The 27652-nt window shown below is 41.4% G+C and overlaps 1 protein-coding gene across 1 annotated transcript in view; it reads left to right on the top strand.

Moving 5' to 3' along the window:
- Positions 1–3175: 3175 nt before the first annotated feature.
- csmd2 (CUB and Sushi multiple domains 2) overlaps positions 3176–27652 on the top strand; it is a gene marked incomplete at both ends in the record, with an annotated part of 237338 nt that continues 212861 nt past the window's right edge. Inside the window, 2 exon segments of the mRNA XM_080484336.1 lie at positions 3176–3350; positions 21656–21872. Coding sequence (XP_080340462.1) covers positions 3176–3350; positions 21656–21872 — 392 coding nt within the window.

Below are 27652 nucleotides of genomic sequence, written 5' to 3'. Positions count from 1 at the left end.
GTGGGGGAACCCGGTGGTGTTGTGCGCAACTGCCACTGTCTACTTGTTCAATGATGGTATTTCCGAACGTCAGACGTAAGATCGGTGTCGTTTTTTTAATGGGTGTCTTGAGCCAACTCCCTGTGACGTGGAATGTCTATATGACAACTAGGAATTTTTGAATTAATCCAGCTTGAAATCAGGTGCTAGATCATATTGAGTGTTTGGTCATATTGCAAGTTTCAAAAGCCTTTTTTAAAATTTTTATAAATGGCACATATCCTAATATCAACTGAATGTTATCCTGGGATGGTCCACCATCACTGTGGTCATATTCAAAGTTTCAATTGGCTTTTATTTTGAAATGACAAAGCAGAATTGCCTTGGACCTCGTGGGTGACATCCTGACGTGTTCTATCAATCTGACATGGAATGGGAGGTTTATAATAACAGGGAATTTAATTTTAATGTCAGTCTGAAATTAGGGTGAAATAACCATGCTATCTCAGAGGGCTTTTATTTTGATGTAGTGCATTAGATTGGGCTGGCACTTTGTGACTGACATCATGAGCTTGTCTACCATCAGTCTGAAATGGAATGAGTATATGATAACAAGGATTTTCCTTTTAATAAACAGTATGAAGATGGAGGGAATGGAACCCAGACGTACTATTTCAGAGGGCTCTTATTTTGATATGCCAGATCAGATTGGGCTGGTACTTGCTGAGTGACATCATGACGTAGTCAACAATCAGTTTCACATGGGATGGGTTTATGATCCCAAAACATGCACTGGGGGTCCCTGAGCAAGACCCTCGAGATGATTTATTGTATTATAGTAACATTAATACACCACTGATTGAAACTGAGGGTTGTTTTTTTTGTTGTCTTGTATTGTTTGCGTTTGCTTTTACGGATTGATCATTTTATTATTATTTGGTTACTAATGGTTATTTAAGTATACAAATGCACTCCTTTATTAACTTTGTCGTTGCCTATTATTATTATTAGCGGTAGTATTAATTTGTGTTTTATTAACTTGGAGATCTCATTGACTGGAATGACACTTTTATTTTGAAATCCGTTTGAGAAAGCTGTTATGGTAATACCTGACGCACAGCGAAACATTCAGCGGCTGGCTTGACTGTGACACCAGTTTTATTTTAAAACTGATTGGAAACCCTCTTTGTTACAATGCTGCCATGGCAACCAGGTACAACCCAGACTTAACATTTAGTGATAGAGAACAAATTCAGCCTCCTCCATATTAGAAATCTTTTTTTTCCTCTTTAGGTGTCTTTTACGTGCTGTTGCATCAGGTAAGTCCATGCGTAATTGGAAACGTTGTGACTTTATTGTGAATAAAATGAAAATAATAATAATAAAAAGGAAACCTTTCCAGTGACTTTTACCACTTTCAGCCTTTGCCTTTTGTGTGTAGATGCAGTGTATATTAGAGTATATTCGATATTTATTCATTATCTGGTATTTCCCTCAGCAGGGAAATACCTGATGTTATAAAAGCAAAAGGGGATAACACGCAAAATAAAATTAAAATGCAGAAGTAAAGGAATAAAATGAGTGATGATAAAAGATGAATACATTATGGGGAAATTTATACTATGCAGTATATATTAATAGTAGTATAAGGAACCAGCTGGTAATAAGTATCCACGTTCCCAGTTACTTGGACGCACCACTGAACTGACTAGTTTTATAACCCACAGTGCGAAGTATAAATAGATGGCCTTATACAGTGCTGCATACATATTCAAAGCTGTTATTTCACACATGTATGACCTATTTGGTTTTTTTATGAGCTGAGTCTTGGATCGAGCCAGTTGAGTTAAGCCAGTTGGGTTTACCAGCACTGCGGTGCGCAGTGTTGCGCCTGAACGACCCGGCGAGGACGCGCAGACAATCCATGTTGGCAAACTTTAATTTAATGCCGCTGGACGATTATTTATGACCTCCATCATACACGCGGGGTTGAAGGCCGACGCGCAATTCATTATCCCAACTGTTTCCACGCGCGGCGCATTGCGGGGAAACTAATTATATCGGTCATATGCAAAAAGTGGAAATGACATTCAAATTTACTGGCCGAGGTTCCAGCCTGTTAAGCATCAATTTCACGTTTAGTGAGCAGGAAGTGGACGTCTATGTTAAACTGGCGGGCAATCCTATGATTGGTCTTAATGGGTGGAGAGACAAAGGGGGTCCTAAATCTTAAACGGAACAAATTGGAACAAGGCGGATTTTACGCATCATATTTTTTATTTTTGTTTTTGATTGTGCTTAATTTTTTTTTTGGGGGGGGGGGATTGAGAGGGGGGGAGACATGTTGGGCATGATATGACCAGGGATGAGAGAGAGAGGGTGAGAGGCGCGCAGAGAGAGAGAGAGAGACGCGCAGAGAGAGAGAGAGGCGCGCAGAGAGAGAGAGAGAGAGCAGGTCTGCAGTCTGAATCTTGGCGTCGCACAGACCCGAGACGACGCTGTGTCCAAACGCTGCGATACTGGGAATACCTCCAGCATATTTCTCTCCCTGCGATAAGATGCACTGACTACACTTCAATGCTGGTCGGGAACTTCTCAAACGAGGCGATTTCCCTTGGATCCGGATCACCTCTGTGGCTCTCCGACGTTCGTCGTTTCGTTTCCATCTCTCTTGAATCTCGATATCGTGACGAGTTGAACAACGTGGATTACTGGCCCCTGCAAATGCTGTTAATAAGTGGAGATAAATTAGACAGAAGGACAAATAAGTGTTGCGGGAGCAACTGAAGGAGGAACCTCTTGGGCTTTTTTTTATTTTTTTTGCGCGTGAGTCTGTGAACATCAGTCACATATGTGGAGCGGAGGTGTGATTTTCGTGGGTTTTTTTCTTTTACTCAAGCGGGGTAGATCGCTGACCACTTGAATCACGTCTCACCCCCTCTTTTTGGTTCGCCTCCCCCTCTTCTTCTTCATCCCTTTAGGTGTAAAAATCTATCTTCTCAGACTGAGACTCTGAACCCCTCGGTCCCCGCATGACATGGTTCAGTCCAGCTGCGAGATCCGAGCCTCCTCCATGCATTGGGATTTTTCTCAGCGCCGAGACCGAGTGAATCTCCCTTTTCTGACCATCTGAGAACTCATCGTGCCTGCAAGATCAGAGGAGAAATAAAAAAAAAAGAAAAAAAAAGCCCCTGCCATGACCAACGCTTCAAATCGGGACGGAGCAACGGGACTTGTGAGGAGACAGGAATACGCATGCAGAAAAGGGGACGGAATACGGATTTTTGCCCTAATGAAGGCGGGAGTGCAGGCGCACCACTGGAGCCGGGTGCTGCTCTTATACATGGGGCTTCTGGCCACCTCAGTAAAGGGTAAGTCAAACACCCCCCACCCCCCCACCCCCCAAGTCTGTTCAGCTGAAGACATGCAAAATGCAGCAGGCTTACCCCACTCCATCGCCCACCCTCCTCCGCTTCCCTACTGAATGCAAATCAGCACCAGCAACACGCACGAAAAGCACGTACTCTCTCCTATAAAGACGCACTTTAGGATCAACATTGCGGCGATTGTCGCTGTTCTTACTCTCAAAGTTATTGATAGGTGGCTGCTCGGGTGGCTATTTCGGTGACGGTGCATCCCCAGGAATTGAAACCGAGCTTTTCCTGTCTATCCCTGGACTCTGTTGATTAAGAACGGGGATAAAAAAAATAACTATAAAACTGGAATGTTGTTAAGGATGAGGTGGCTAATGAATGACCTGAACCGATGGATGGAGAGTTGAAGGTTTTGGGGGATGAATTTGAGCTCAAACCAAAAAGTCTTTCCTCAGGTAAAAACGCATCGTTAGTGCAGCACGCATGAAGGAATCCTTCCAGGTGGTCAAGATATGAGGCTGGTTGTTGTGTTGCCAAGTGCAAATGTGTGTGTGTGTGTGTGTGTGTGTGTGTGTGTGTGTGTTGGGGGGGGGGGGGGCACTTTTGTTACAGTTTGACCGGCTCAAACCTCAGAACTTGCTAAGTAACCACCTTGGAAACATTTTAATGTATGCCTTTCTTTCTTTGTGTATGTTGGAAACATAAGTGTGCGTGTGTGTCGGGGGGGGGGGGGGGGGGGGGTAATTAACTGACTCTGGGTTTTCTGCCTGTGATTAATTGCAAATGGATCTCGTAACTGGAGCTGGGCATTCAACAGATTACCATTACTGCTGATCCACTTTTAGATATTTTGCAACCCTCAGAAAGGTGAGACTCCGTTTTTATTGATGACGCTTTTTGCGTCATCAATAAAAACGGTGGATAAGTAGTCGTGGATATCAGTTAGGCCCCCCCACCACCACCACCACCACCACACACACACACACACACACACCACCACCATCCCGAACAGGTCCTGGCAAAGAAACCCGACCGTTTTATCACTGTCTTGGCTCCGCACCACAGAATGGGCACTATTTTTAGAAAAAGCCAAGAATACTGCCACGGCCACAATATGAATTTGACAGTGAGTCATGGCTCCGTTGTCGCCCACTCATACCTTTGGTTTTGCACAGCTCATAATCCAAGAGTGAGTGGGCAATGGGCACATTCTCGGCATTTACCAAAGTGCAGTGGGCCGTGTTGGTCTGATACAGCGCTTGGGTGTTTGCTGCTTTACGCATTACTTTTTCCAACGACTCCTACTTTGTCACCCACTTTAGATCAAACTTGTGTCATCATCACCCGCCCCAATGGTTTTCTATGGCGCGCCATATAGGTTTATCACGCACTCAAACTCAGTCCTAATGAGAGTGACACATCTATTGCGGTTATAGTCTTTTCGTCTGACTAGTTTTGGAGAAGATAAGGGAAACTCGCTACCCATTGCACACATTTACGAAGAGACTAAACATTCCATCTTCCCCCTGTCCCTTCATCAATAAATGTGTTTCGGCGCTCAGGTGGTCCGGTGAGTCCCTCGGCGCTGCAGCCACCAGCAGTTGCCCCATCCTCCCATTGAGCGGCACCAGAGCTTCACACTATGCTGAGTGCAGAGGCAGGAGGAGACCTGGGGATCGTGGCATTTCTCTATGCACATTTAAGCAATAAGCAACACTTGTGATCACACTTGCAAATAGTGATATTTAATGGAATCAAAGGGCTGCTAATTTGCTGATGACTGTACGAGACGCGCGCAGCTGCATGGCGCTGAGGTATATGACGGTGCTTTTATCACACCTTCAGTCTTGCTTTAAACAATTCCCAGCCTCTCTTGTAATCACATCGCTCCCAAGGGACATTTAGGCAAAGATAGAGATGTGTGAAAGGTTTCTGACAGAGACACATTGAAGAGAACGGCGCGTTGTCTCCACGGGATCAAACACCATGCTGTCCCAGTGGACTCGTCGCTCAATATGCATGCAATCAGCATCCATTCGTTTAAACGGGGGAGAGGAGATATGTAAAGGCCGGGAAGAGAAGTGGAGGAGGCAGATTGGGAATGGCGTGTCTCGCCTGGCTCTGGAGCTCCAGTCCTACCAGTATTGGATCATTCTTCAGCGGCGCATGAGACAGTCGCTCAGCATGTCCATTTACACGCAAGATCACGCTCCGTTGTCCGCCCCTCTCAGCCGCGCTCGGCTTTATACGAAGCGCCGCGTTGTGTTCATGATGCAACGCGCAGCAACGTTATGAGGACCGGAGGGCTTGATGCCCCCTTTCCTTTTTATCTTTTTTACTTTGTGACATTTGCTTGTACTCACAGAGTCATGAGCCTCTCGGAAAATAGATGGTGTGAGTGTGTATGTGTGTGTCTGGGATGCTAAAGGGGTGTATTTGATTTCAGTGAGGAAAGCCTTGATGTTAAGCCATTTTTTTTCAAGTTTCCATAAACCAGAAAAAGAAGCTTCTACAAACTTTTTTTTTTTTTTTTTTAATTTTAAAGACCTACCACAGAAAGTCCGCAGAAGTCTAACTACATTTTCAGCTGTTTGAAAAAAACCAAACTGCTGTCCACTGCCGTCATAGATAATCTAATGTCTCGAAATCTAATGAAATAGTGAAATCTAATCACTGGAACCTGCCATCACATTCATTTTATTGAAAGGCGACTCCCTTTAAACTTATGTAATAACATGCTGGCTTTATTTTCACCTCCGTTTACCTATTGGAAGCGCTAAAGCTCAACGAGAAGAGACATTTTCAGCACCTTGGACAGCTCCACGATCTGCCCGAGTCCGCTGCTCCAGCTGACGTTCTCTTCAGAACCTTGGACAGTTCCAAAGCCCGCAACCTCGAGCGCCTGTAGTTTCTTGAAGCCACCGGCTCTAAAAGCTGGAGTTTGTCCAGTGTTTTTATGGCTTTGATCTCCCCAAATTATGTCTTAAGGCTTCTATCATTGGGCTTCGACTGGATGTACTGTCTACCTGCTGTTTATATTAGGGGAAGTGAGAAATGCAAATTTATGCACTGTTACAGAGTGTTTATCCAACTTAAACACAGAGTAACGACACAAACAGGGCCTTTTGACCTCAGGAACTTGTAGTTTGGTAAATTCACATTTCAAATTTTTTTTTAAATGAAAGTAACACTTAATGAGGAAGAGCAAATTCAAATATTAATGGCATTTCCCCAGTAGTTAAACACTACTAATATTTTCTGCATATGAAAATGGGTGAAAACATTATGATGTGTGCAGACACATGGGGAAACTGATCTAATAGGATGTACTGAGAATCATGTCTGACAAATGCACAAAATAACACAAAATGCTGGGAGTTCATGCAAATTGGTTAACATACAACACGCAACGTGATTCACTACCTCTCATAATGCTTGCATTGATGATGATTTTGACTACTTGTGCAGCTGGCTAAGAGTTTAGTAGAGATTCTGCTGTTATTGGGGTGCCAGGGATTTCTTTAGCTGACTTCCCATGATTATTGTTGATTTAGTTTATTCACTCTGTTGTCCCAAGTTTGTACTTAAATTTAATTTCTTTCACATTTTGTCTTCTTGCATGGGGTGTGTGTGTGTGTGTGTGTGTGGGGGGGGGCTGTCAAATTCATATTAATTTGTTTTCATTCTCAGATATGTTTGATAACTTTGTCCACCTACATGGCCAATTCCACATTGTTGTACTCTTGAAGGTCACAAGCAAATGGACATGGATGCAATACATTTCTAGTGGATCTTTCTGACTTTTCAATGCACTTGTTTGGGGCATGATATGCACCATGGTGGTGTTCTAAGTAGTTCATCATTTTTTTGATTTAACTGCCATCCATCCATCCATCCATCCAGGACATAATAGCCAAAATGTTTAAACTCTGAATATTTTAGCTGTGAGGCAGCAATGCTAAGCACTGTTCCACAGTGCAACCAGAGTCAGGCAACTTATAACTAACTTTGAAAGTAAAGCGTAACTATTTAAACCTACATAGTCCAAGTTACGTTTGTGAACAACCATTCCAGGTAACATGATGCCAAACCAGAGATACACCCCGTAGAGGTTTCTCGTTCAACACAAAAAGAGACTAGTCATGTCAGGCCAAATAATTAACAATTATCATTTTTATTATTCTGTTTTTATATGTTTATTTTTTTTTTTAGCAAAAACACCAAATGTAATTGAGTAAACACAGATCTTGAATTCAATGACTTATTACTTTTTTGTGTTTTGAGATAAAAGAAAAAGATTCTTTTGAAATGTCCTTTGTGGCCTAAACAAAAAACCTAAAACAAATGCAGTTAAGATGGGAATTCAGTTATAACTGTGGTGAATATGTTAAACCGTTTGCCCAAACCAATGAGTCAACTAAATGAGCATTGATGGTGGTGCTATTTGAGCAGTTGCAGCACTGTTGTTTGACGAATTATTCCAATATATTACTTTTTTTTTCCACAACACCTCCATGAATTTTTGTAGTTGAATTTCTATTTGAAAGTTAATCAAGAGCGAGTTTAGCAGTTGATTATATTGATTAAAAAAAGTCTGTTTACCTCTCAAAGTCTCATGAGTACTGCGCTCCATCAAGATGTATACATGGCCATCTTCCTTTCTTATTTTACTTACCTTTTTTACCATTCTCTTACCCGTCTACCAGTTACTCTCAATCTACAATTCTTTACTTTCTGCACGCTCTGTTGCTTCCTATTTCCCATCTGCTCCCTGCGTACGCGGTTGAGCAATAAAGGAGGGAATGTGCGCTAAGAAACAGATGACATGATCTATTTACTCAAAGCTGGGAAATGTCCGGAATGCTAACTGGAATTGGGGGTGCCATGTTGTTACTTTCTGGATTTCAGCAGAGTAGAGCGAATCGTAGAGCGGCAGATTGGTGGTAAAGGTGGAGATGGAGATCTTAAAGAGGCATCTTGGGGGAGAGGGAAAGAGAGCCCTGCAAAACAGTGGGAAAGAAGTGACTGTGAGGAGAAAATAAAAAGGCTCAGAGAGGAAACAACTGTTGAAGTAGATGGGTGATAAGCTTTTACACCAGCTGAGAGATAATCTGAGTCTTATGTTGCCGTTTCCTTTAACGTGCTGGGTGCTTCTCCTTTCTTTAGTAAATGATGTATTTTGGAGGGCTCATTTTCTTATCAGGCATCAAGCAGACTCCCACCTCAACAACTAACAGCTTGTGAGGAAGCTCATGGGCACGTGTCTGTGTGTGGTTGAGTTTCTGAGTTGCCACCCCCATTCACTGTGGGATGATTAGACCAAAGTGTTGACAATCGGGTCATTAGCTGGCTCAGAAAGCGCCACTGAGGGACTTTGCGTGTTTGTGTTGTGCACGCATGTGCATGCGACCGTGTAAACGCATCCGCAGTTTGCAGGGAATGTGAATGCCATCATCCTCATGAGCAGCGTTCCTTCCCCACCTACCTACTCGTGAGCTGACGACCTTCTCCTCTCTTTTCTCTCTCTCCTTTCTATTTTTTCTCATCTTCTTCCATCCTGCCATCCCTTCATCCAGCCACCTCACCTCCTCCCCTCTTTCTTCTTTCGTCCTCCTTTCTAGTGAATCATCCCGTCATCTGTCTCCAGATGGCCGGAGCTCTGTCACTGTGCTTCGTCACAGTGATCACAGCTACACAGTGACTCACACGTGCTAATTCATGCACAATTACAGACTCGTCCCCCCCCCCCCCCTTGAGAAAGTATTCGTCGATGCATTTAGAGAAGCTGTGTGTTTGTATCCAGATCGAACACAAACAAAGATAACACAAACTGAGCCTATTGACCTCGTGAACTCGTGGCCACATGTATATTTACAGATTCCCTAATTAAACTGCCACTCAGCGACTTAATGCTGTGGATCACATTTAGATAACAGTGCAATTTCCTCTATTTAACACGCTGGGCATAATGACATGACTGTGCTCAATTTAACTGGGATCCATCCATCCATCCATCCTATTCCTTTCTAGCTATGAGGCAGCACTGCCAACCGTTGTTCCACAGTGTTGCAAAAGTTATTTATAAGTCTCTTGGCTCTAGTTGCAAAGTGTATACTTCAAATGTAACATAAACAAAGAAAAGCGTCCATGTGAAATACTTTTGTTTCCTTCTAATATGATTCTCGACATGTCCCTGAGCACAACATGGAATTAATAAATGTATATTTTGGCTGCTTTACCTTTCCAGGGAATAGAAAAGGAGCAGTGTTGCCTCAGCTTGGCAGCTCGCACGCTTCACATTTATATTTTTCAACGTACCCCTGTGAGCTCTCGTGCTAAATTGCACATCGACCATTGTTAGCATTTTTGCTGCTGAGCTCCATTGCAGACGTCAAATGGCAAATGTTATGGCAAAGTGCCTTGTTGAACAAGAGTTTATGAATCTTGTGGAGAAGGTTAATATTACTCATCACAGCCTGTATTTAATTATTTTTTTGGACTGGAAAACAGCAGAATAGTTTATTTATGCTTATTCAATCCCCAATGTCAATATCTCAAATGGCTGCTAAGAAGTATCAAATACAAGAAGCAGTAACACACCTCCTAAGTTAATCTTCCTGGGATAAAAGAACGTGGAATAAATATCTAGAATACCTTCTGGTTCATCTCCACAAAGCCATATGTGGGAGCAAATCCTGAAAAGAGGAGCCGTCTTCATCTGGAGTCAGATTTTGCTGGTATTATCGAACACGAGAATTTGCTTCTGCTACTGTAAATCCCCACAAAGTGCGAGATGGACAGAGATGGCCTGTCTGTCTTGTATAGACACAAAGGCACAGACAGGGATTTCTTTAGCTTCCTGATTTACACTGTTCTTATCAGATATCAGTGATCCCGCAGATTGGAGATTAGATCCTGGGCAGGAGGTATCTTGTCCTTGTCCTTGTCTTTCTCTTCCCTGTACAGCTTTTTACCCCGTGTTGAATGTAAAGGTAATCTGTCAGTGCCCTTTTCTGGGAAAGCAGCAGAATCCTCACATGAGGGACAGTGAGGGAGTGGAACTGAGAGTGTATTTCTGTAGGTGTTACAGTTTTGCTTAAATAAACCACACCATGGTGGTGTTGACCAGTTCCAGTCGGAGTGGATTTTGCACGTTCTCCCTGTGCGTGGTTCAAAGCATAGATAAATGTATGCGTTCAAAGGTCAGTTTGTTACGGTTTGGTGATGAAAGATAAGTGGCTTTGAACCTTCTTTATGTGTTTATTACCGAGTGATTCAGCCAGCATGGCTTTACTGAAACTCTAAAACTAGAGCTTAACTGCTCTCTCCAAAGATAACAAAATCTTCCGCCCAACAACTGGGTAGTTCACGATCTAACACATTATCTTCAGCGTGTTCAATTCATGCAAAAGTGGTGGTGTTAAACTGTGAAGTTGCTGATATGTTGATGCACTATTTCTTGGCCAAGAGCAGTAATTTCTGGTAATATCCTCCGGTTGCCTGGCAACCTCCAAGTAATGACAAGCTTATTGACCTTCTCTCCCCCCCCCCCACCCTCCCGAAAGCACTGAATAATTCCTTTAGGACGCTATTGCTATCTTGTTTCTAACCAAATACTTCCAGGCTCTATGCTATTTTTAACGTATCTGTCTGCAGGAGTTAATCACCTTCAAAGTGTCTGGTGTCAAATGCCCAGTTTAACCAAATGTTTACAGCAATTGTTTTCCTCGGCTCACGTTTCGTGTTTTGCTGCAACGGAGGAAATAAATTCCTAATGAGCACAAGTGAGCAGGAGGTGTGTCGTGACTTGCTGCTGACGTGCTGCAGAAGAACAACGTTAAAGCTTATTCTTGTTTGAAAAAAACATGCTGCAAAGTTGTAGCAATGATCTTTTTGCAAATTAAATGTAAGGAAAGTATCTTCAACCATACTATACTTAGTCATATACTCTGCTGAAATGTGTTTCTTATTTATAGAAGAAGCACAAGTAGGAGTGCTAACTTTTCGCTACTTGACGATATTCAGTACTAAAAAAAGTGCTTATTAAATGCCATACAGCCTGATTCATACTCCGTGTGCAAATGATAAGTGAAAGCTCTGCATTGCTGAGAACCAAGTTCCACACAGCCTCTTCATCGATGCTACATGCACCTTCAACAGCCTTACAGTACGGGGCATCCCTAGTTTTATGGTCTGATATTCAAATACATTATTCATGAAACAATAGTGTAGCCTTTGTATCACTTTGACGGTCCAAGTTGTGATGTGAAGATAACGTGTGTGTCGGCAACAATTTAGTTTGAACTATTATGAATTTGAGGTATGATTCAAGCCGTTAACTGTGTCCAGTCTGTGGTGGCTGAAGCCGTTCTGGATGGGCACTTAGGATCTCAGCTGAAAGGTTAAAGTGTAACGCAGTGAGCTGCAGTGATGCTGATTGATCAGCTTCTCATCTATCTCCTGGTGAGAGATAGAATAGTCCTGCTGGGACAACTGTGACCTGACCTTGTGGATCAGTGGTTCCTGTCTGATTTAATGAACACGCATGCATGGTAACACACACACACACACACACACACACACACACACACACACACACACACACACACACACACACACACACACACACACTATTTTTTAATTAAATTAAATTGTGGAATTAATAGTGAATGTTTTATGAATGTTATCATGAGCTTCATACATTACATAAACCTTTTTTGATTAAACTTTTTTCATTTAGTCAAGCATGTGGAACAGATTTGTCACACACATTTTAGTTCAGGGGCCACATACAGCCCAATTTCCTCTTACGAGAACCGGACCAGTAAACAATGCCATTCTAACCTTTAAATTTACACTTTAAAAGTTTTTTTGTTGTGGCCCAATATTTGTGATGAAAGCATTTAGATTTTCCCAAAAGCAAAAGATTACTAGTGAAAATTTCCACAGTCCCACTATAAAGCCAATATTGATTAAACTTTCTGGTGCAACATATGGGGAAATGTCCAAAAATATTATTATTATTATGCATGTTTTTACAAATTCACCTTGACATCATGGCTTTGAGGCTAGATTGATAGCAACGTGATAGCTGAAATCTGAAATCTCAGCTCGGGTCTCAGTGTTGTGTTGCGTCCGCTACTCTTAAGACATTTGAAAAAAAAAATCTATGTTTTCTCAGAAATTTTACAATTTGCTGTGTGCTTTGGCAGGCCCGATTGGAGTCTCGTGTGGGCTGATTTTGGCAAGTTTGACACCCTTGATATAAAATATTCACTCCTTTCTGTGTGTACTCCATGTTCATATTTATTCATACTGAGAGTTTATTCCAATGACATTTCAGTTTTTCTCAATGCTGTACATGCTTAAACATGCACTTATTTTCCAGTGAGAATCTCTCATCGTTGTAACTTATCCATTGCTGTATTTCATCACGCTATTGATTGGCCTAGAAGGTTTTGCTTTATTTGGTTTATTTGTATGATGTAAAGAGAATGTGGAATAAAATGTCTTTGTACATATCCCCTCACCCCTCGTGTATTGTCGGAACTGGGAAAAAAAGAAGAAGAAGAAGAAGAAAAAAAAGCCTGAGAAATTCATTGATTGATACTAGTCCGACTTTCCTCGAATCGAGTCGTTTCGATAATTAGTCAAATTCACCCATTCACACATGCGTTTATGCACACACCCGCATCCCGATGGAAATAGCTGCCGTGAAGGTGCTTGCACAACACAGGTTGCGTTTAGTGTCTTTCCCAAGGACACTTTGACACATGAACATGCGGAGGTGTGGATCGAATCGCCAACCTTGATTTGGAAGACGACGCAGTTAACCACCTGAGCCACAGCTGCTGCACGGTGTGTGTGTGTGTGCGTGTGTGTGTGTAGTATTTGTACGACTAAGAGCACACTACTGGGGTCCAAGTTAGCTTGAGTGTTATTACCTTCAGGGTCTTACTTCGTGTATCTAAAGGAGAAGATGAGCTTTTAGTGCAGGTGTGTGCGTGTGGGCTGGAACCCCTGCATGTTGGTGTGTGTGTGAAGTGTTAAAGTCCCACCTACAGTCAGCTCAAGTAATACTAAATAATTGAGGAAAGGGGTTTGTCTCCATATTTGCTCTCCCGTTATGCTGTTGTCATGGGGACCACATACAGCTTCTGTGACAGCAGCCGTGAATGAGGCTGTTTGTTCCGCACCTCTCTTCTTTTTCTTTTCATTCATGTTCCACTCATCAATAGGAAGGCAAGTACAATCGCATGCATAAAATACACAAACTCGCATGCACTCCTCCAAAAACATACATTTCTCCAGGCATCCAGCCTCACTGTGGCTTGTGTGGGAGGAGGCCCATTTGTACCCAGGCTGGATAAACTCTCCCGCAAAGATTTATTTTATTTTTTGGGGGGAATGGACAAATATCAACTGCAACATGTTTTTGACTCTCGAATGAGCTATTTTCTATTGACTAACTTGCAACCTTAGTGTGTAGGTTGCTGCAGAATCGTGTTGTTCACAGTCCCATCAACTTACTTTCAAGCTACTTGGATGTATTAATCACAAGAGGACGGAATGAAGAAGATAATATTGTGAAAATATCCGAACAGTAAAATCTCTGCTCAGTTACAGCATGAACTAGATAAAATGTGAGTGTGGTTTCTAGGAGCAGTATTTTTTTTAGGTGGGTGGCTGTTTGCAGGTCCTTTTTTCGCTGGCATGATAATACTGCTGGTTAAATATGACCCAGCTGGAAGGAACTGCCTGGCCTCCCCCCTTCTCTTCCTCTCTGTCTCAGAGTACACAGCCTCCATTGTGCTTCTTTTTCCCGCCCTGATAACAGGCAGGAATGTGTGCAAGCATTCATGCAAATGTGCATTTCTGCATGCATGCCGCTTCTGTGTCTTTTACCCATCGAGCTACCTAACTCAAAGCTTTAATCTTTGGCTTAATCTTTGCACGTGGGAGTTTTTTTTTTTGTTTTTTTTACCCCACACATCTAACCCTACGGCGTAGTTGCTGTGACAATATGTTTTTTTGTGTTTTTGTGCATATGCGTGTTTTAAATATGTGTCGCCATAGGCATAAACAGATCCTTCAAAGAAATGCCAAAGCCTGAGACGCGGTTGTCAAAAGTGGGGCAGCATCGCATGAGAAACGGCACCGTTGTCAGTATGATATAGACAAGCATGTTCCTTGATTCATAGCGTACGCGAAAATATACACATATGCACAGTATGGGTAAGACACCTGAGCACTGACTTTTTTCTTTTTTTTTTTTTAAAAGATCCAGGCTTTGATTACATACTGTTGTAAAATGACAAACGCTAGTTGTCTGCCCTTTAGAAAGAAAAAAAAAGAAACACTTTTGCCACCCACATCAATGTAAACAACCCCCTGGGAAGTGGAGGTTAGAGGCGGCAGGCCTCCCACTAGCACCTTCCACTGCATTTGGCTTGTCTATAATGGCGAGTGGTGTCGTTCTTGGCCAGTGCATTAGCCTAATGTATGGAGGCGAGTGGGATCGCTAAGCTCGCCCATTTTCATTTTAATGGCGGCCATCTCGAGGTTAATTCGGATATGATGCGGTCAAGGCGCGCATATGCGCTGACACGTCGGGAGACAAATGATGGTGCTGAGAGGATCTATGGGGCGGAAGGGTTTATCCTCCCACCAGGGAGGCAGTTACTGGCACATACATATCAAACATTTGGTTGTTTGAAGTTTTCTCATGGGGTAGGTTTTATGTGATAGCGGATATCTTTGTTGCTCAATAAACCCAAAGGAACACACTTATTTAGTTGGAAAATATTCTATGTTGGCTCCAGTAGGATGTTTATTTTCTATGGATATTGTCCCTTCTGGACCACATGTATGAATTCTTTATGGTTTCTCTCTAAAGGAAAGAAAGAGCTGAACTCTGCGCTTTAGCTATGCTATAGACGAGACTTATAGGTAATTTAAGGATGTTGGCTCATATATATATATATATGATAACTATATATAACTTATGTTATGGCTTTTAGGTCAAATCTATTGTACACATTGTGACTGCAACTGGAAGAATTATACAATAACTTTTTGTTGAATTGATTTATTGTTTTAATATTTTCTTCACTGTTTCAGAGCTGTGGGTTTACATTTAATGACAGTGTCAGCAATATTTACTGTGCATGTGACACTGTTTAAGTTCCAAGGGACCCTTGTAAAATTCTAACGGCAAGTTTCATTCTGCTTTGTTGTGTTCATCTTGCACAACGTGTGACGTGAGGCATTTCTATTATCGACTGAAAGAACACTATAGTCTCTGTGTCGGTCTTTTGTCTAAAGGCAAACGTGAATCACAGATGAAGAGACAAGACAGAGACCGGGAGGGATAAAGAAATGAAAAAAAAAAAAAGAGGGGTGGGTACGGAGAGGAGATTTGCAGCTCTGTATAGCTGTTATTGTTCGTGTCTTTATGGGTTTGTGAAAATGTGATGTTCGGATTATGTTTGCTGTGGTAAAATTTGCTACCATTCGTAGCTGCTGTCGCCGGGGTAATTGTATCGCTGCCGAGTTCCATCCGGATATCCAACACTATGTTCACCTGGGGTTTTGAGGATTTCACTCGGGCAATGTGCAGACATTCCACAAGTGTGCGTCCATGTCTAACTTTAATCAAACCAAAACATGCAATTTCCTTGGAGATTGGCCTTTTTGCTTTTATTTTATTGTGAAGTATCCCTGGTTGTCCATGACCTCCGCGGAGTACGACCCCGATTCCAAAAAGGTGAGGACAGTGTGTCATGAAAAACATAGCAGTGTTTTTTTATAAACTCAATTTCATTCATAATACAACATATGAGATGTTCAGAATAAGAAATTGGACCATTTATTGAAAGATTTTCTCATCGTATTATTTGATCGCAGCAAAAGATAGATAACTTTATTGTGATTCTGACAATTTAAATCAGAAATGCACTGCAGAACGAAATTTCAATGCAGAGCAAACGATAAAACACACAAACAGTACCTGAGATAAAATACTTTAAAACCCCTCAGATAAAATAAGGTGCCTCAAATGCAGTGTGAAGAATAAATAAATGGAATCAAGTTGAAACAGAGAATGCGTGTTAAAACGGAGAGCGTGGTATTTAACTCAATATCTGTGTGCTATCTATGTTCTATTGTGAATTTATTGTAATCTGTTTTTATTTACATTCTCTACATCACACAGGTTTTTTTTAGGAACTCGAGATATGAATGAAAAAATCTCATGTCCTTTGTGTTTCCTCTCTCTCCCTGTTTTTTTTTCCCTGCATTTTTTTTTTTTTTGTCCCTCATCTCACCTTAGCTGCTATAGCATCATCCATATCTATTTTCTCACGTATCCATACAGTCAGTCAGTCGGTCTCTCAGTGTCTGTCTGCCCCCCCGTTTGCCCTCAGCTCCGTCTCTCACGTCCTACTTTGGTCTCTTCCTGTCTCCTTACTTCACTCCGAGGGGCTGCTGTCCTGCCTGAGTGCAGCACGGTGACCATCGATTCATCAAAGTGTCACAGCACACTGCTGCAGCTCTGTGCACCCGCTACTGAGCAACTGCCCCAGCTAGGCAAACAATGGCATCAGCGCACAACACACACACACACACACACAGGTAGAACCTGGAGTGCTGCCCCAGCAAGGTCACACCTCTCCCTGTACACTCATTTGGCATTGTGCACGCTGGAGATGGTCCATGCCAAGTGGATGCTGCCAGTGGCACAGTGGGCCAAGCACTGGACAACATATCTGTTGAACATCCACAGACATCAAGCGTAGTTAACATTCCCGTACAAGCCAGTGCAAACAGTTCCCAAAGACTTGCTGCTGTAAAAAAAAAAAAAAAAAAAAATACATCCAGCACTAAAATGTATTAGCAATTTTCCTAATTGCTGAGCCAGCACATATGCAACTCTTCCATATTCATAATCACACACCTGAAATCACACATCTTGGGGGAGCCTGACCTTCGACTGCTTGCTCGTGGTTCAGCGCTGCTAAAACAGCATGGCCAGCAGTCTGTTTATGGGGTCTTTATGGTGTGTCAGTGGGGTCAACTGCAGGATGGTCGCCTCCCTGCAGATTTACACTGAGGGGCTCTGGACTGGGTCACCAGCCTCCCGGCAGCTAATTTCATAATGCACCCTTGGCGAGGCTTAAATGATTCAACCAATCCTTCAGTGCAGGATATACTTCATCAAAGGCTCTGAGATCTCGGCGCAGACGTGCATCTTTATGATGGTAAACTACTTGTTTGAGCAGTCATGTCAACGTCAGAGTGTCTCAGCCGAGTGCAACAAAGACACATATAATAAACTGCACTTGTTATTTAAAAAAAACGTAATATTGTGGATTGGCTTTTAATGCTCTTCAGATTGCTTTTCAGGGGAATTTTGATGGATCACTTGTTTTGTTGTTGTTTTCTTTATTTTTTTTATTTCATTGCCGACCATCTATTTTTCAGCAAGAATAAAACCATCTTTTGAAAGCTCCTTCTTAGTCTTTTGATTGCACGCATCTTTATCGATTTAGATGTCCGCCACTTTGCGCAGGTGCTCACACTTCAAAATAGCTTTCAGGCCAATCTCTGACACATTTATTCCTCCATCATTTTTTTTTTTTTTACTTTCCTTAATTGTACCTATAAAACAAGGAGCCCGTGTTCCAGCTTGGTTGATCACCTGTAATATATCAACTTCATGTGCATGATATCACATATGCACTCAAAAAGCTTTTATTCAGTCGTAAATGTTGGCCAGTCTTTTGGTTCCTTTATCAGCTTTTTGTTTGGAATATTTTCATTTCTTCAGGCATCTCAGTTGGGTTGTAGTGGTTAACACGCTGGCTTCAGAGAAGTTCTTTTCTTGGAGATGTTTACGTGTGCATGTTCTCAATGCGTGCGATTATGAGTGTGTGAGAAATGGTGTGTCCCTCTGCATCTGTCCACCCAGCAGTTGAACCTGAGACTCATTTAGAAACCATGTAGTTGGGTTCCCTTACTTGCCTTTGTTTTGTCTTCTCACCCTAAACTCTAAGCTGACAAGTCCAAGTTCACAGTCGACTCCGACCGACATCGAGCTCTGCCATGAGGCCGTTGTATTAGCCATTGATTGGCGTTTGTCTGACAGAGGCCTCGTAATGAATGAGATGAGGAGATTATTGACCAGGCGGTGTGCATGAAAATCAGGTAGGAGAAGTGGATGTAAGTGGTTTTGCCTGGATATTAGTATTGACCTGATGGTAATTGGGAGGGTGAATGCGCACTTGCTGGGCCTGTTTATGGGCTTTAATGAAACATCGGATTGAGACAGCTCTTTCTTTGATCTTTCTTCTTCTTCTCGTTAATGGTTAAAGACGAGGACTGAGTATATGCTCTACGAAGCACAGAGCTCTGCAGTTCGCCTTCAGCTTCGTGTCATTTTTACCTGACGTTTTAATGGGTTTTCCTTTCATATTCATTGCCCGATCTCCACAGCAAACCAAGAGCTGAACTCTCAATGCAGCATTATACATCTAAATGTATTCCAGTTGCCGGAGTTCAAGTGCACACACATTAGCATCTTTTGGAAGAGGTCGAGTGCGTATGAAGCGCTGAAAAGTGACGGCTGAGAGGCTCCTGCCTGTTTTTTGACGAGTTGGGCCCCGGGGAGTCAACAGTGGCATGATGGATATACTTTGACTTGAAATGCTATTATCCTCCTGCTGCTGCTGCCGATGCTGCTGCTGATGCCATCTAGACAGTTGCGAACTTTCTCTTTCCACACAAAAATGTAATATAATAAATTTTTGCTTTGTATTTGACTTGATATATGCAATTTTTCATTAGTTTTTTTTGTTTTGTTACCTCATCATATATATATATATATATATATATATATAATTATTTTTTTTATATGAATTATACATATCCTGATGTGGCTGGAAATCACACACAAACTGCTCCATTATTGTTCTGAAAATAAAAAGACGCTTTCAAGAGTGCCATGTCCATGTCCTTGACTAAGAGTAAATTCCTTTTCCCTTTTTGATGTGTCTTCATTACCTTAAGAAAAATGAGGAAGACTATATAATTTCATATAAAAAATAACACTCAACTATGACAGGAGTGTTAAACACATTTTAGTTCATGGGCCACACACACACAGCACAATTTCATGTTGAATGCCCTAGACCGGCAAAAAAGTGCCATAATGACCTTTAGATGGAATCTTTATAGTTTTTCTTTGTTGTAATGCAGAGTATACAAAAGGGAAAAGTCTTTATTTTCACAAAACCAAACAATTACTACTGAAAATGACTACAATCTCAACATGAATTCAATTTTAATTAAACCTTCTGGTGCAAAATACAATGAAATGTCCAAGAAACTTATCCTATAGCTGTTTTTTTTTTCTTTTCTTTTTTAACATACAAATTCAGCCTGATAGGATTTGAGTCCAGTTTGCCAGCGTTCATGGCAGCATCTCTAAGAACTCAGCTCAGGTCTCAGTGTTTTGTTGTGTCCATTACTCTCAGGAAATTTGTTTTAAAAAAAGTTATATTTTCTTAGACCATTTTGAACATTTGTTTAGTGTATTTAGCGGACCAGATTGGAGCCTCTTGTGGGCCGGTTTGGGCCCTCGGGCCTTATGTTTGACACCCCTGTGATTTGCTTTATTGTCTCACGATGTAACACGACAAAAGGTCGGAGAAAACATCAAGACAACTTTATGCAGTTTTTTTTTTTTTCTCTAAACATTTTTTATTTTTTAACTTGTATAGCCATCCTGGCTTTTCAAACATGGAGCATGCTTCTGCATGAAAATTTGGATGGCTCTCAATCTTTGGTTTTTTTTTTCAAGTCATCGGAGAATGCACATGTAAAGCAGAATCTATATGTTACACAAGCATCCAATGAGGGATTCACTTTCCCTCCTGCGGGAGCGACTTAAACAACCTTCACTTCTCCATGTTTCCAAAATACAATCTGTTTACTCAAGATTCCTGTTTTGTGTTGCCCTGTTTTAATGCCCTCAGGTAGCAGAGCTCATTTCCATGCATTGATTTATCGCAAACATTTGCCCAGTTATGCCTATGGAAATAAGTGAACAAAACCAAAGTCACATCTAGTGCGCATGCTGCATTGTTTGTGTTGTTGAATAATGCGTGTTATGTAGATAACAGATGTCCTCCAATTATACTCCCCTAATTGCATTTTAATCAGGCTGCATTATGATGCAGGTTTGTAGCTGAGGCAAACAAAAGGGAAATACAGATTGTTTGTATAAATAGCATGTATGAGGATATGTATTTATGCAGGTCCCTTTTTTTTTTTTATATGATTTGAGGTCTACTTTTGCTCACGGAATAAGTCTAATTATGTTGGGTAATCACGTGAAGACAGTCAGTGTGTCACCTGTCAGCCTCAGACTGACAGCTGACTGCTTACATTTAGCTATCTGGGAGATGAAATTCAACTTTAGTGTCTCTTGCTGACATTGATGACCGTAAACGCTAAAAATATGGGATCTGAAGAGTGTGCATGGGCTCCGAAATGTTGCCTGTACACCCATGTGTACGTTAACACTGAAAAAACACATTGCAGGCCCGGGCAAAATATAGTTCGTACAGTCACCCATCAGTCCCCATTAGGGATTAATTACAGTTAAAAACCTAACATTGATTAAAAGTCTTGGCCGTGTTCGGATCAGCTGGAGACGAGTCGTTTAGCTCGGGGATTGAAAACACACGCACATGGCTCACACTTCACACGCTCACCCAGAGCCTTGTACTGATAGATGTGCAACACACACAATTAAAATCTCAGATTGAAGGTGGTAGAAGTGGCTGCTGGAACTCAAAAAAAAAAAAAAAATTGGGAAATGACTTTAATTAATGAAGTACTCAAGTGTGTCTCCCCCCCACCCCATGATGTCCTCGCGTCTTCTCTTCTCCGGCTATGTCATGTATTAACGTGCAAACCTATTACTAACATAGTGGAAGGGGCCAGGCAGTGAACAAGTGTGTGATGAGAGAGGTGGGGAAAGCTGGGAGAGGGTGAGCCATTTAGCACGGCCATATTAATGGCTTTTTGCACCACGATGGAGGTGATAATGGATATTGCAGCTCTCTGTGCTAAATGTTTGACTGAGAGTGCATTGGTGTGTGCGTGTTTTTTTTTTTGTTATTTATTTCCAGGCATGGATGTTGGTGGCTGTGTTTTATTAGGTGCAAAAATCTTAAATACTCCCAACGCGTCAACACGTTTCTTTTTTCTAACATGCCTTTTAATGTCTGTCTTCACAGCTCAGAACTGCAGTTACACACTTCACAATCCCAATGGGACGATAGAAAGCCCTGGATACCCGTATGGCTATCCTAACTATGCCAACTGTACGTGGGTCATCGTGGCGGCAGAGCACAACCGGATACAGCTGGTGTTTCAAGGCTTCGCCCTCGAGGAGGACTTTGACATCTTATCTGTATACGACGGGCCACCCAGCCCAGGAAACCTGCGGACAAGGTAAAAAAACGCTTTGCTGTCGATGTGTTTTGGGCTGACATTCTGGTTCGCCTTAAATGCAGCTGCAGATACAATTTCTGTATAGAAAATCTAATCTGTATGGTTGGTTATAGTCACTGGATGAAGCATATAGGAGCTTGAAATGTAATAATCTGGACACAATCTCATTTGAAAACACAGATAATTGAATGTACGTATTTCATGCCGTTTGGCTTGGATTTGTAGTAAGACAAATGTTTGACATTCATTTTGTCTGTCCAACAAATTAACCGTGAGAAGGAAATTAAGGGGTTGGGGCGGAAAATGAAGGTAACTATATAGTTTAAAACCATTAAATTATAAAAAATGAAATCACTCTTGCCAACGAGCACTGGTGATGAGGCTGGATTGGGTTCACTTTATCTAATGGCTTTTGAATCTACTGCATTACGGCAGCAGCCATACAACAACAATACATATAATAAGATAGAACACATCACACAGTCTTTTTAAAGCCATTCTGGTGCAGTTTAGTTTGTTACAAGCATCAGAAACACATTTCCCGAACTGGATATTTTATTCTTACCCTAAAGCACTTGATCTTCAAATATAGTAATTGTAATAGTTTCTTTCCCCAGCAACATTATTGTCTGCATAATTGAAAAAGTTTGAACCATGACAGAGTCAAGTGTACAATCCTAATGTTGTAGATCTATTTTTTTTTTTTTTGTCTCATGTACATATACTAGTAAGAAAACCATTCATGCATCATCTCTACCTTACCGTCTCTTTGGGGGACTTTACAAAAAACTGCTTCAAGGACTTATTCTGTTTTATTTTTCCACTCCGCTGGGATATGAAATGTAATTTCTGTGTTTAGATTCCCAGACTTCTGTTGTTCACACAATTTGAAGTAATGATTCACCCACAGAGAGCTTGAACAACACTCTTACTCCACACAGTGTGTTTTACGCCGACGAGTAATATTCAGTGTAATGCCTGAACTTACTGATGCTCTACCAAATAAGAGTCGCTTGCTGTTGAGAGCCACACGTGATAAATGCCTTGAGTACCTGTTGCACTGACGCACTCAAGCTCATTGTATCATTTCTATTCATGCAAATGGCAAAAAAAAACAAAAAAACTTCAGTGCTCAAATGTGTGTTCTAATAAGATAATTAATAGTTTTGCCCTCAACTTAATTATTTTTCATGCTCGTTGAAGGCTGACCTTCAGATTTTCTGCTGCTGTGCCCCCCGTGAAGCTCTCCGCCGGCCCCCCGGGGAGGCCGGCCCCACACTTTGAAAACCACTGCTGCAGGTTGTGCACAGTTATTGTGATAAATTAAAAACAGTGGCCAAAAACCATAAAATTAAACCCAAACTCACATTAAATTGTGAATTTGAACGCATGAGCGAAGGCGGTGGGAGGCAAAACATTAATCAAGGCAAAAATCAGTGACGCATTGAGAGGCATTTGGAGCAGATCCTTCGGTGACTAACACGAGATCGACTCTGTGGACATTGTGGCGGCGTCCAAGGTTATTCACTGGGATTCTGGATGCGTTTTTATGCTTCAGAGCTACGAGCTGAAATGAAATAAAGCTCTCTTGGGTGTGAAGAGTCAAACAAACAGTCTCTGAATCAACAATCTCATCCTCCCCGCACTGCTGTCAGTTTACCAGCCGTAGTAACAAAAAAAAAAAAAGAAAAGAAAAGAAATGCTGCTAACGTTTACATGCTGTCAACTGTCGTCCCCCCCCCCCCAAAAAAAACAAAAAAAAACACGTTGGGATGGATCGTTATCTCGAGAACCAGACTTGTTTGTGTTGCCTGCAAACGTAAGATACTGCTAAAGAAAGGGGAAGCAATTCATTTATGTATTTTTCGGGATGTTGCTCCTTGCAGTGTTAATATCTGGCAGGCCTTTTGGCAGCCACCCCTCATTTTTATTAATTTTTTATTTACACACTAACTTAATTGGTGGCACTTCCTCTATCTGATTGTTTGAAGCTGCACTGCTTTTAATTCCCGTCACCTTCAGCTACGTGTCTCAGACTCGCAAAGAGCTGAGAGCATGTTATGAAAGCCCTCCGGAGACAGATGAAATTATAATAAAAAAAAAAATATATATATATTCTTAAGCGCCTTTTGTCTTTGACACTGTCGACTCCTCTGTTTCTCTATCACCCCGCCCTGCCCCCACCCCTTTCCCCTTTCCCCTGCTCGCAGCTCTCATTTTGTGCCAGTGGTGCCTCCCTTGCAACTCCCCACAGAAAAGCGTATGAAAGACGGAGGAAAATCCATTATGGATTGGCGTTGCGCTGTTCTCCTCAGTCTTTCTCCTGTTTGGACCTCTGGGCCTTCTTGTATATTGATGCTCCAGTGGGGACGGGGGCGGGGGACATTCTCTCTCTCTCTCTCTCTCGCTCTCGCTCTCGCTCTCGCTCTCGCTCTCGCTCTCGCTCTCTCGCTCTCTCGCTCTCTCTGAGCGGGGAAAGAGAATGAATTCTAAAGGAGCTGGAAAAGGGGGTTAGGAAGAAGAGACTGCAATGAGAGATACAGAGAACCAGAAGGAGTCATTGTGGAGAACACGAATCGCCTTCAGAGTTTCCCCGTCATGTCTTTGACCAGAGTTCCTCTCCTTTCAAAATACACATTTTTGTAAAAGTGAGACATTAAAGTTTATCTGTGAGCGAGCTTGAAAAGCCTGGGAATAGTCTGGGAGCGGCTTTCACAAGTCGGCAGCGGTCTGTCAAAACGCGCATGTGTATCTGTGTGTACACACACAAACACACATCTGATAATTCAGCCTTTACTTTGCTCTCATCTCCCACTCGTGTCAGAAGTAATTTTCCTTCCATCTTTCTTGGTCCTCTCCTCCAATTTCTTTCCCGCCTCCCCTCATTTCATTTCGTCCTAATATCTTATCTCTTCCTCCTGTTCTCCATTTTATACGTTGCGTGCTGTTTTCACAGAATTTGATCCCTCTTTCATGTGTACAACCTGCCATATAGGCTACAGGGCCGGTGAACGTCTCCTTTAATCTCCAACAGCCATCAAAAGTGAACATTTCTGACTTGCTTCATGTATAAATGATAACTGTTGATTTCTTTTTCAAAGCTTTCGCTTATTTACCCATTAATTTATTCATTGCTGTCGCAGCAAAACAGTCGAGCCAAGGATTTGTAGTCCCACAATTGATTTCATATGCACACATATATTAAGGTATAGTGTCTTTGTGTATATATATATATATATATATATATATATATATATTTCTGTTGTTTGTTTGTGTGTGCTCCTGCAGTGGCTGCTGATGAGTCACAGCAGCCCCTCCTTAAGAAATGCATATGTGAGTCAGTCTGTTGCTGCAGCACTTCATTAAGCTGCCAGTCCCGAATGTCACCTGGGAGGCAGACTGATGATTCGTTGGACTCTTGAACAGTGGCTATAGGCGCGACGCAGGATCTACACGATGCAGGCACGCGCTGGCCGCCTCCGCCGCCGCCACCGGTGGTGTTTGATTTCTGTTAATTAAACAAAACATTCATTTGAGATGTGGTGATTCATCGGTTAAGTGCATCATGTGTAATTGAAGTTATCGGCCGTCTCACATGAGTAGAGCGGCAGAAACTACCTCAAGGTGAAGAGATGTTAATGTTTTATTAGCTGAAAGATTTAATGATAATGCAAAAAGAAGCTTGACCTATTGAGGATCACACAATTACCTCTGTTATTTTAAGTCTGTTCTTGAACATCATGCATGCAATTCTTCACCTTTATCGATACAAAAGATTAGAGGACTGACCTTTGATTGCAATTAATAATAAATATGCTCTCTGTGCCAAAAGGGAAGTGAGATTGCGAGTGGCAATCCCTCTGCCAATGAGAACCGGGTAAAGCGAACAGTTTACAATCAAATTAAACATGCAGATTATATAATCCACTCTGGCAACGCCATGAAACGGACAGTAAGAACCGAGTTTAGCAGACGGATATCAGAACTTTTTAGACTGAGCAAAACTTTTTGTTTGTGTCCTACTGTATTATCCAACACATGAGAAATATCAAAGTTTCATTAAGCATCACAAATTTGTGAAAGAGAAGTCAGTAATTCATTCTGCTGTGTGCATTAGTACAAAGATTGAACCTTGTGCTTTCAGAGCTGCAGTTAGGATGTAAGTTTCCTTGAGTTTGGGAGGTGAGAGTCAAACATTTTCAAAACATGGAGCTTTTGTCTCATAATCAACATTTAACCTTGCATCCAGCTTTGATTACTTCATTACTCTTTTGAGTTCCAACATGTAGAAATCACGTGTTTTTCAGTTCTTTCATCATAGTTGCTACTGACTAAACCAGAAAGCCTTGGTGGCATCACACATCCTCCTGTTTACATTCTCCTTGGCCAACAGGTAATTATTTTGAAGCAGCAAAATCTTTGAAAACCGGGCTTTACAGCATCTGATCCTCAACTCTGTGGTGCACGAGGATGTTTGAATGTGTGGAAATTCTTTTTTTTTTTTTCTCTCTCTCAGCAGTGCGGATGCTCTCCTGCACGACAATAATCCAGTTTCACAAAATGGAATTATTACAGTGACGGATTGCCTGCGAATAGTTTTAGAAGGTCCTGAACATATCAACATTTATGGAAACTTGCATCTCTGAGAAGAAGAAATTGAGCTGATAAAAACAATGCTATACTCTAGAAGAAACAGCCAGGCGAGTCATGTACTGTATGAATCATAGCTGATTATGTCAATCCCACACACTACATAAAATGTCTAATTCAATTAAAAAATCTTTTTTAAATCTTCTCATCCTTAATGTCTAAACTCCAGTAACATTTATGAGCGTTTTCCACCTCCAACATGACTTCCTGTCTGAATGACATATTGGGTAAAAGCACCAGTAGGACATATGAGACCACTGCAGCGGACTAGCGTGCCAGATGTTTTTTCCTCATATTTCAAGTTTTAGAAGTTCCAACTTGGTCGCGTTTTGGAAAATTGGTTGGATTGTATCTATTGTATTTATTGTATCTGCCGAAAAAAGCATGACATAGCTGTTCTCATCCCTCACTCAAATCATCCTACAACCACACTACCTCCTGCACTTTGTTTGGATCATGTTCTCACCAAGATCATGTGATTGGGATTACTCTTCACTTTGACTGGGTAGGAGACATGGGCTAAGTTACCCAACTTACAAAACGTATCATGACCACCAACAAAACACCCTTCAATTTAAATGACCAAGAAAAGGAATAGCCTAAAGCTAGTGGCTTATTTGTGTATAGAAATTCTATGAAATAACCAAGAATATGTGCAGCTTACAAACAAAAATCTAAAACGATAAAACCAATAAACAGCATAATTTAGTCAACAGTGCCATAACATGTTTTCTTCCAGGTGTAATTATATTTCCTTCAATCAAAACTTAACTACTTAAGTCAGAAAACCACAATTGTTGTTTCCCGTCTGCTAAAAATAAAGGACATCTCAAATTGGGAGGGAAAGACAAGAGCCACACAAATGTTTCTATACAGGCGTTTTTTTTTTTTTTAAAGGGAGAGGTTAACTTGAGAAGGTAATTGTTTTCGAAGTTCCTTTTACACTCATAACAAACAAAAACATTTTAGTCATTTCAAGTGTCAATAATTGTGAATATGATCTTCAGTTAATAAAAAACACACAAAAATAACCTTTTGAGAGACTTTACTTTTTTTTTTTTTTTTTTTTTTTTTTATCATTTAGCAGCTAATATAAATGCTTGAAACATTTCTGGCTTATATATAATGGA

This window comes from Lipophrys pholis (genome assembly GCF_963383615.2).
Source record: "Lipophrys pholis genome assembly, chromosome: 17".
Classification (NCBI taxonomy): Eukaryota; Metazoa; Chordata; class Actinopteri; order Blenniiformes; family Blenniidae; genus Lipophrys; species Lipophrys pholis.
Note: the sequence above shows the minus strand (reverse complement) of the source record. Positions and strands in the feature narration are given on the sequence as shown.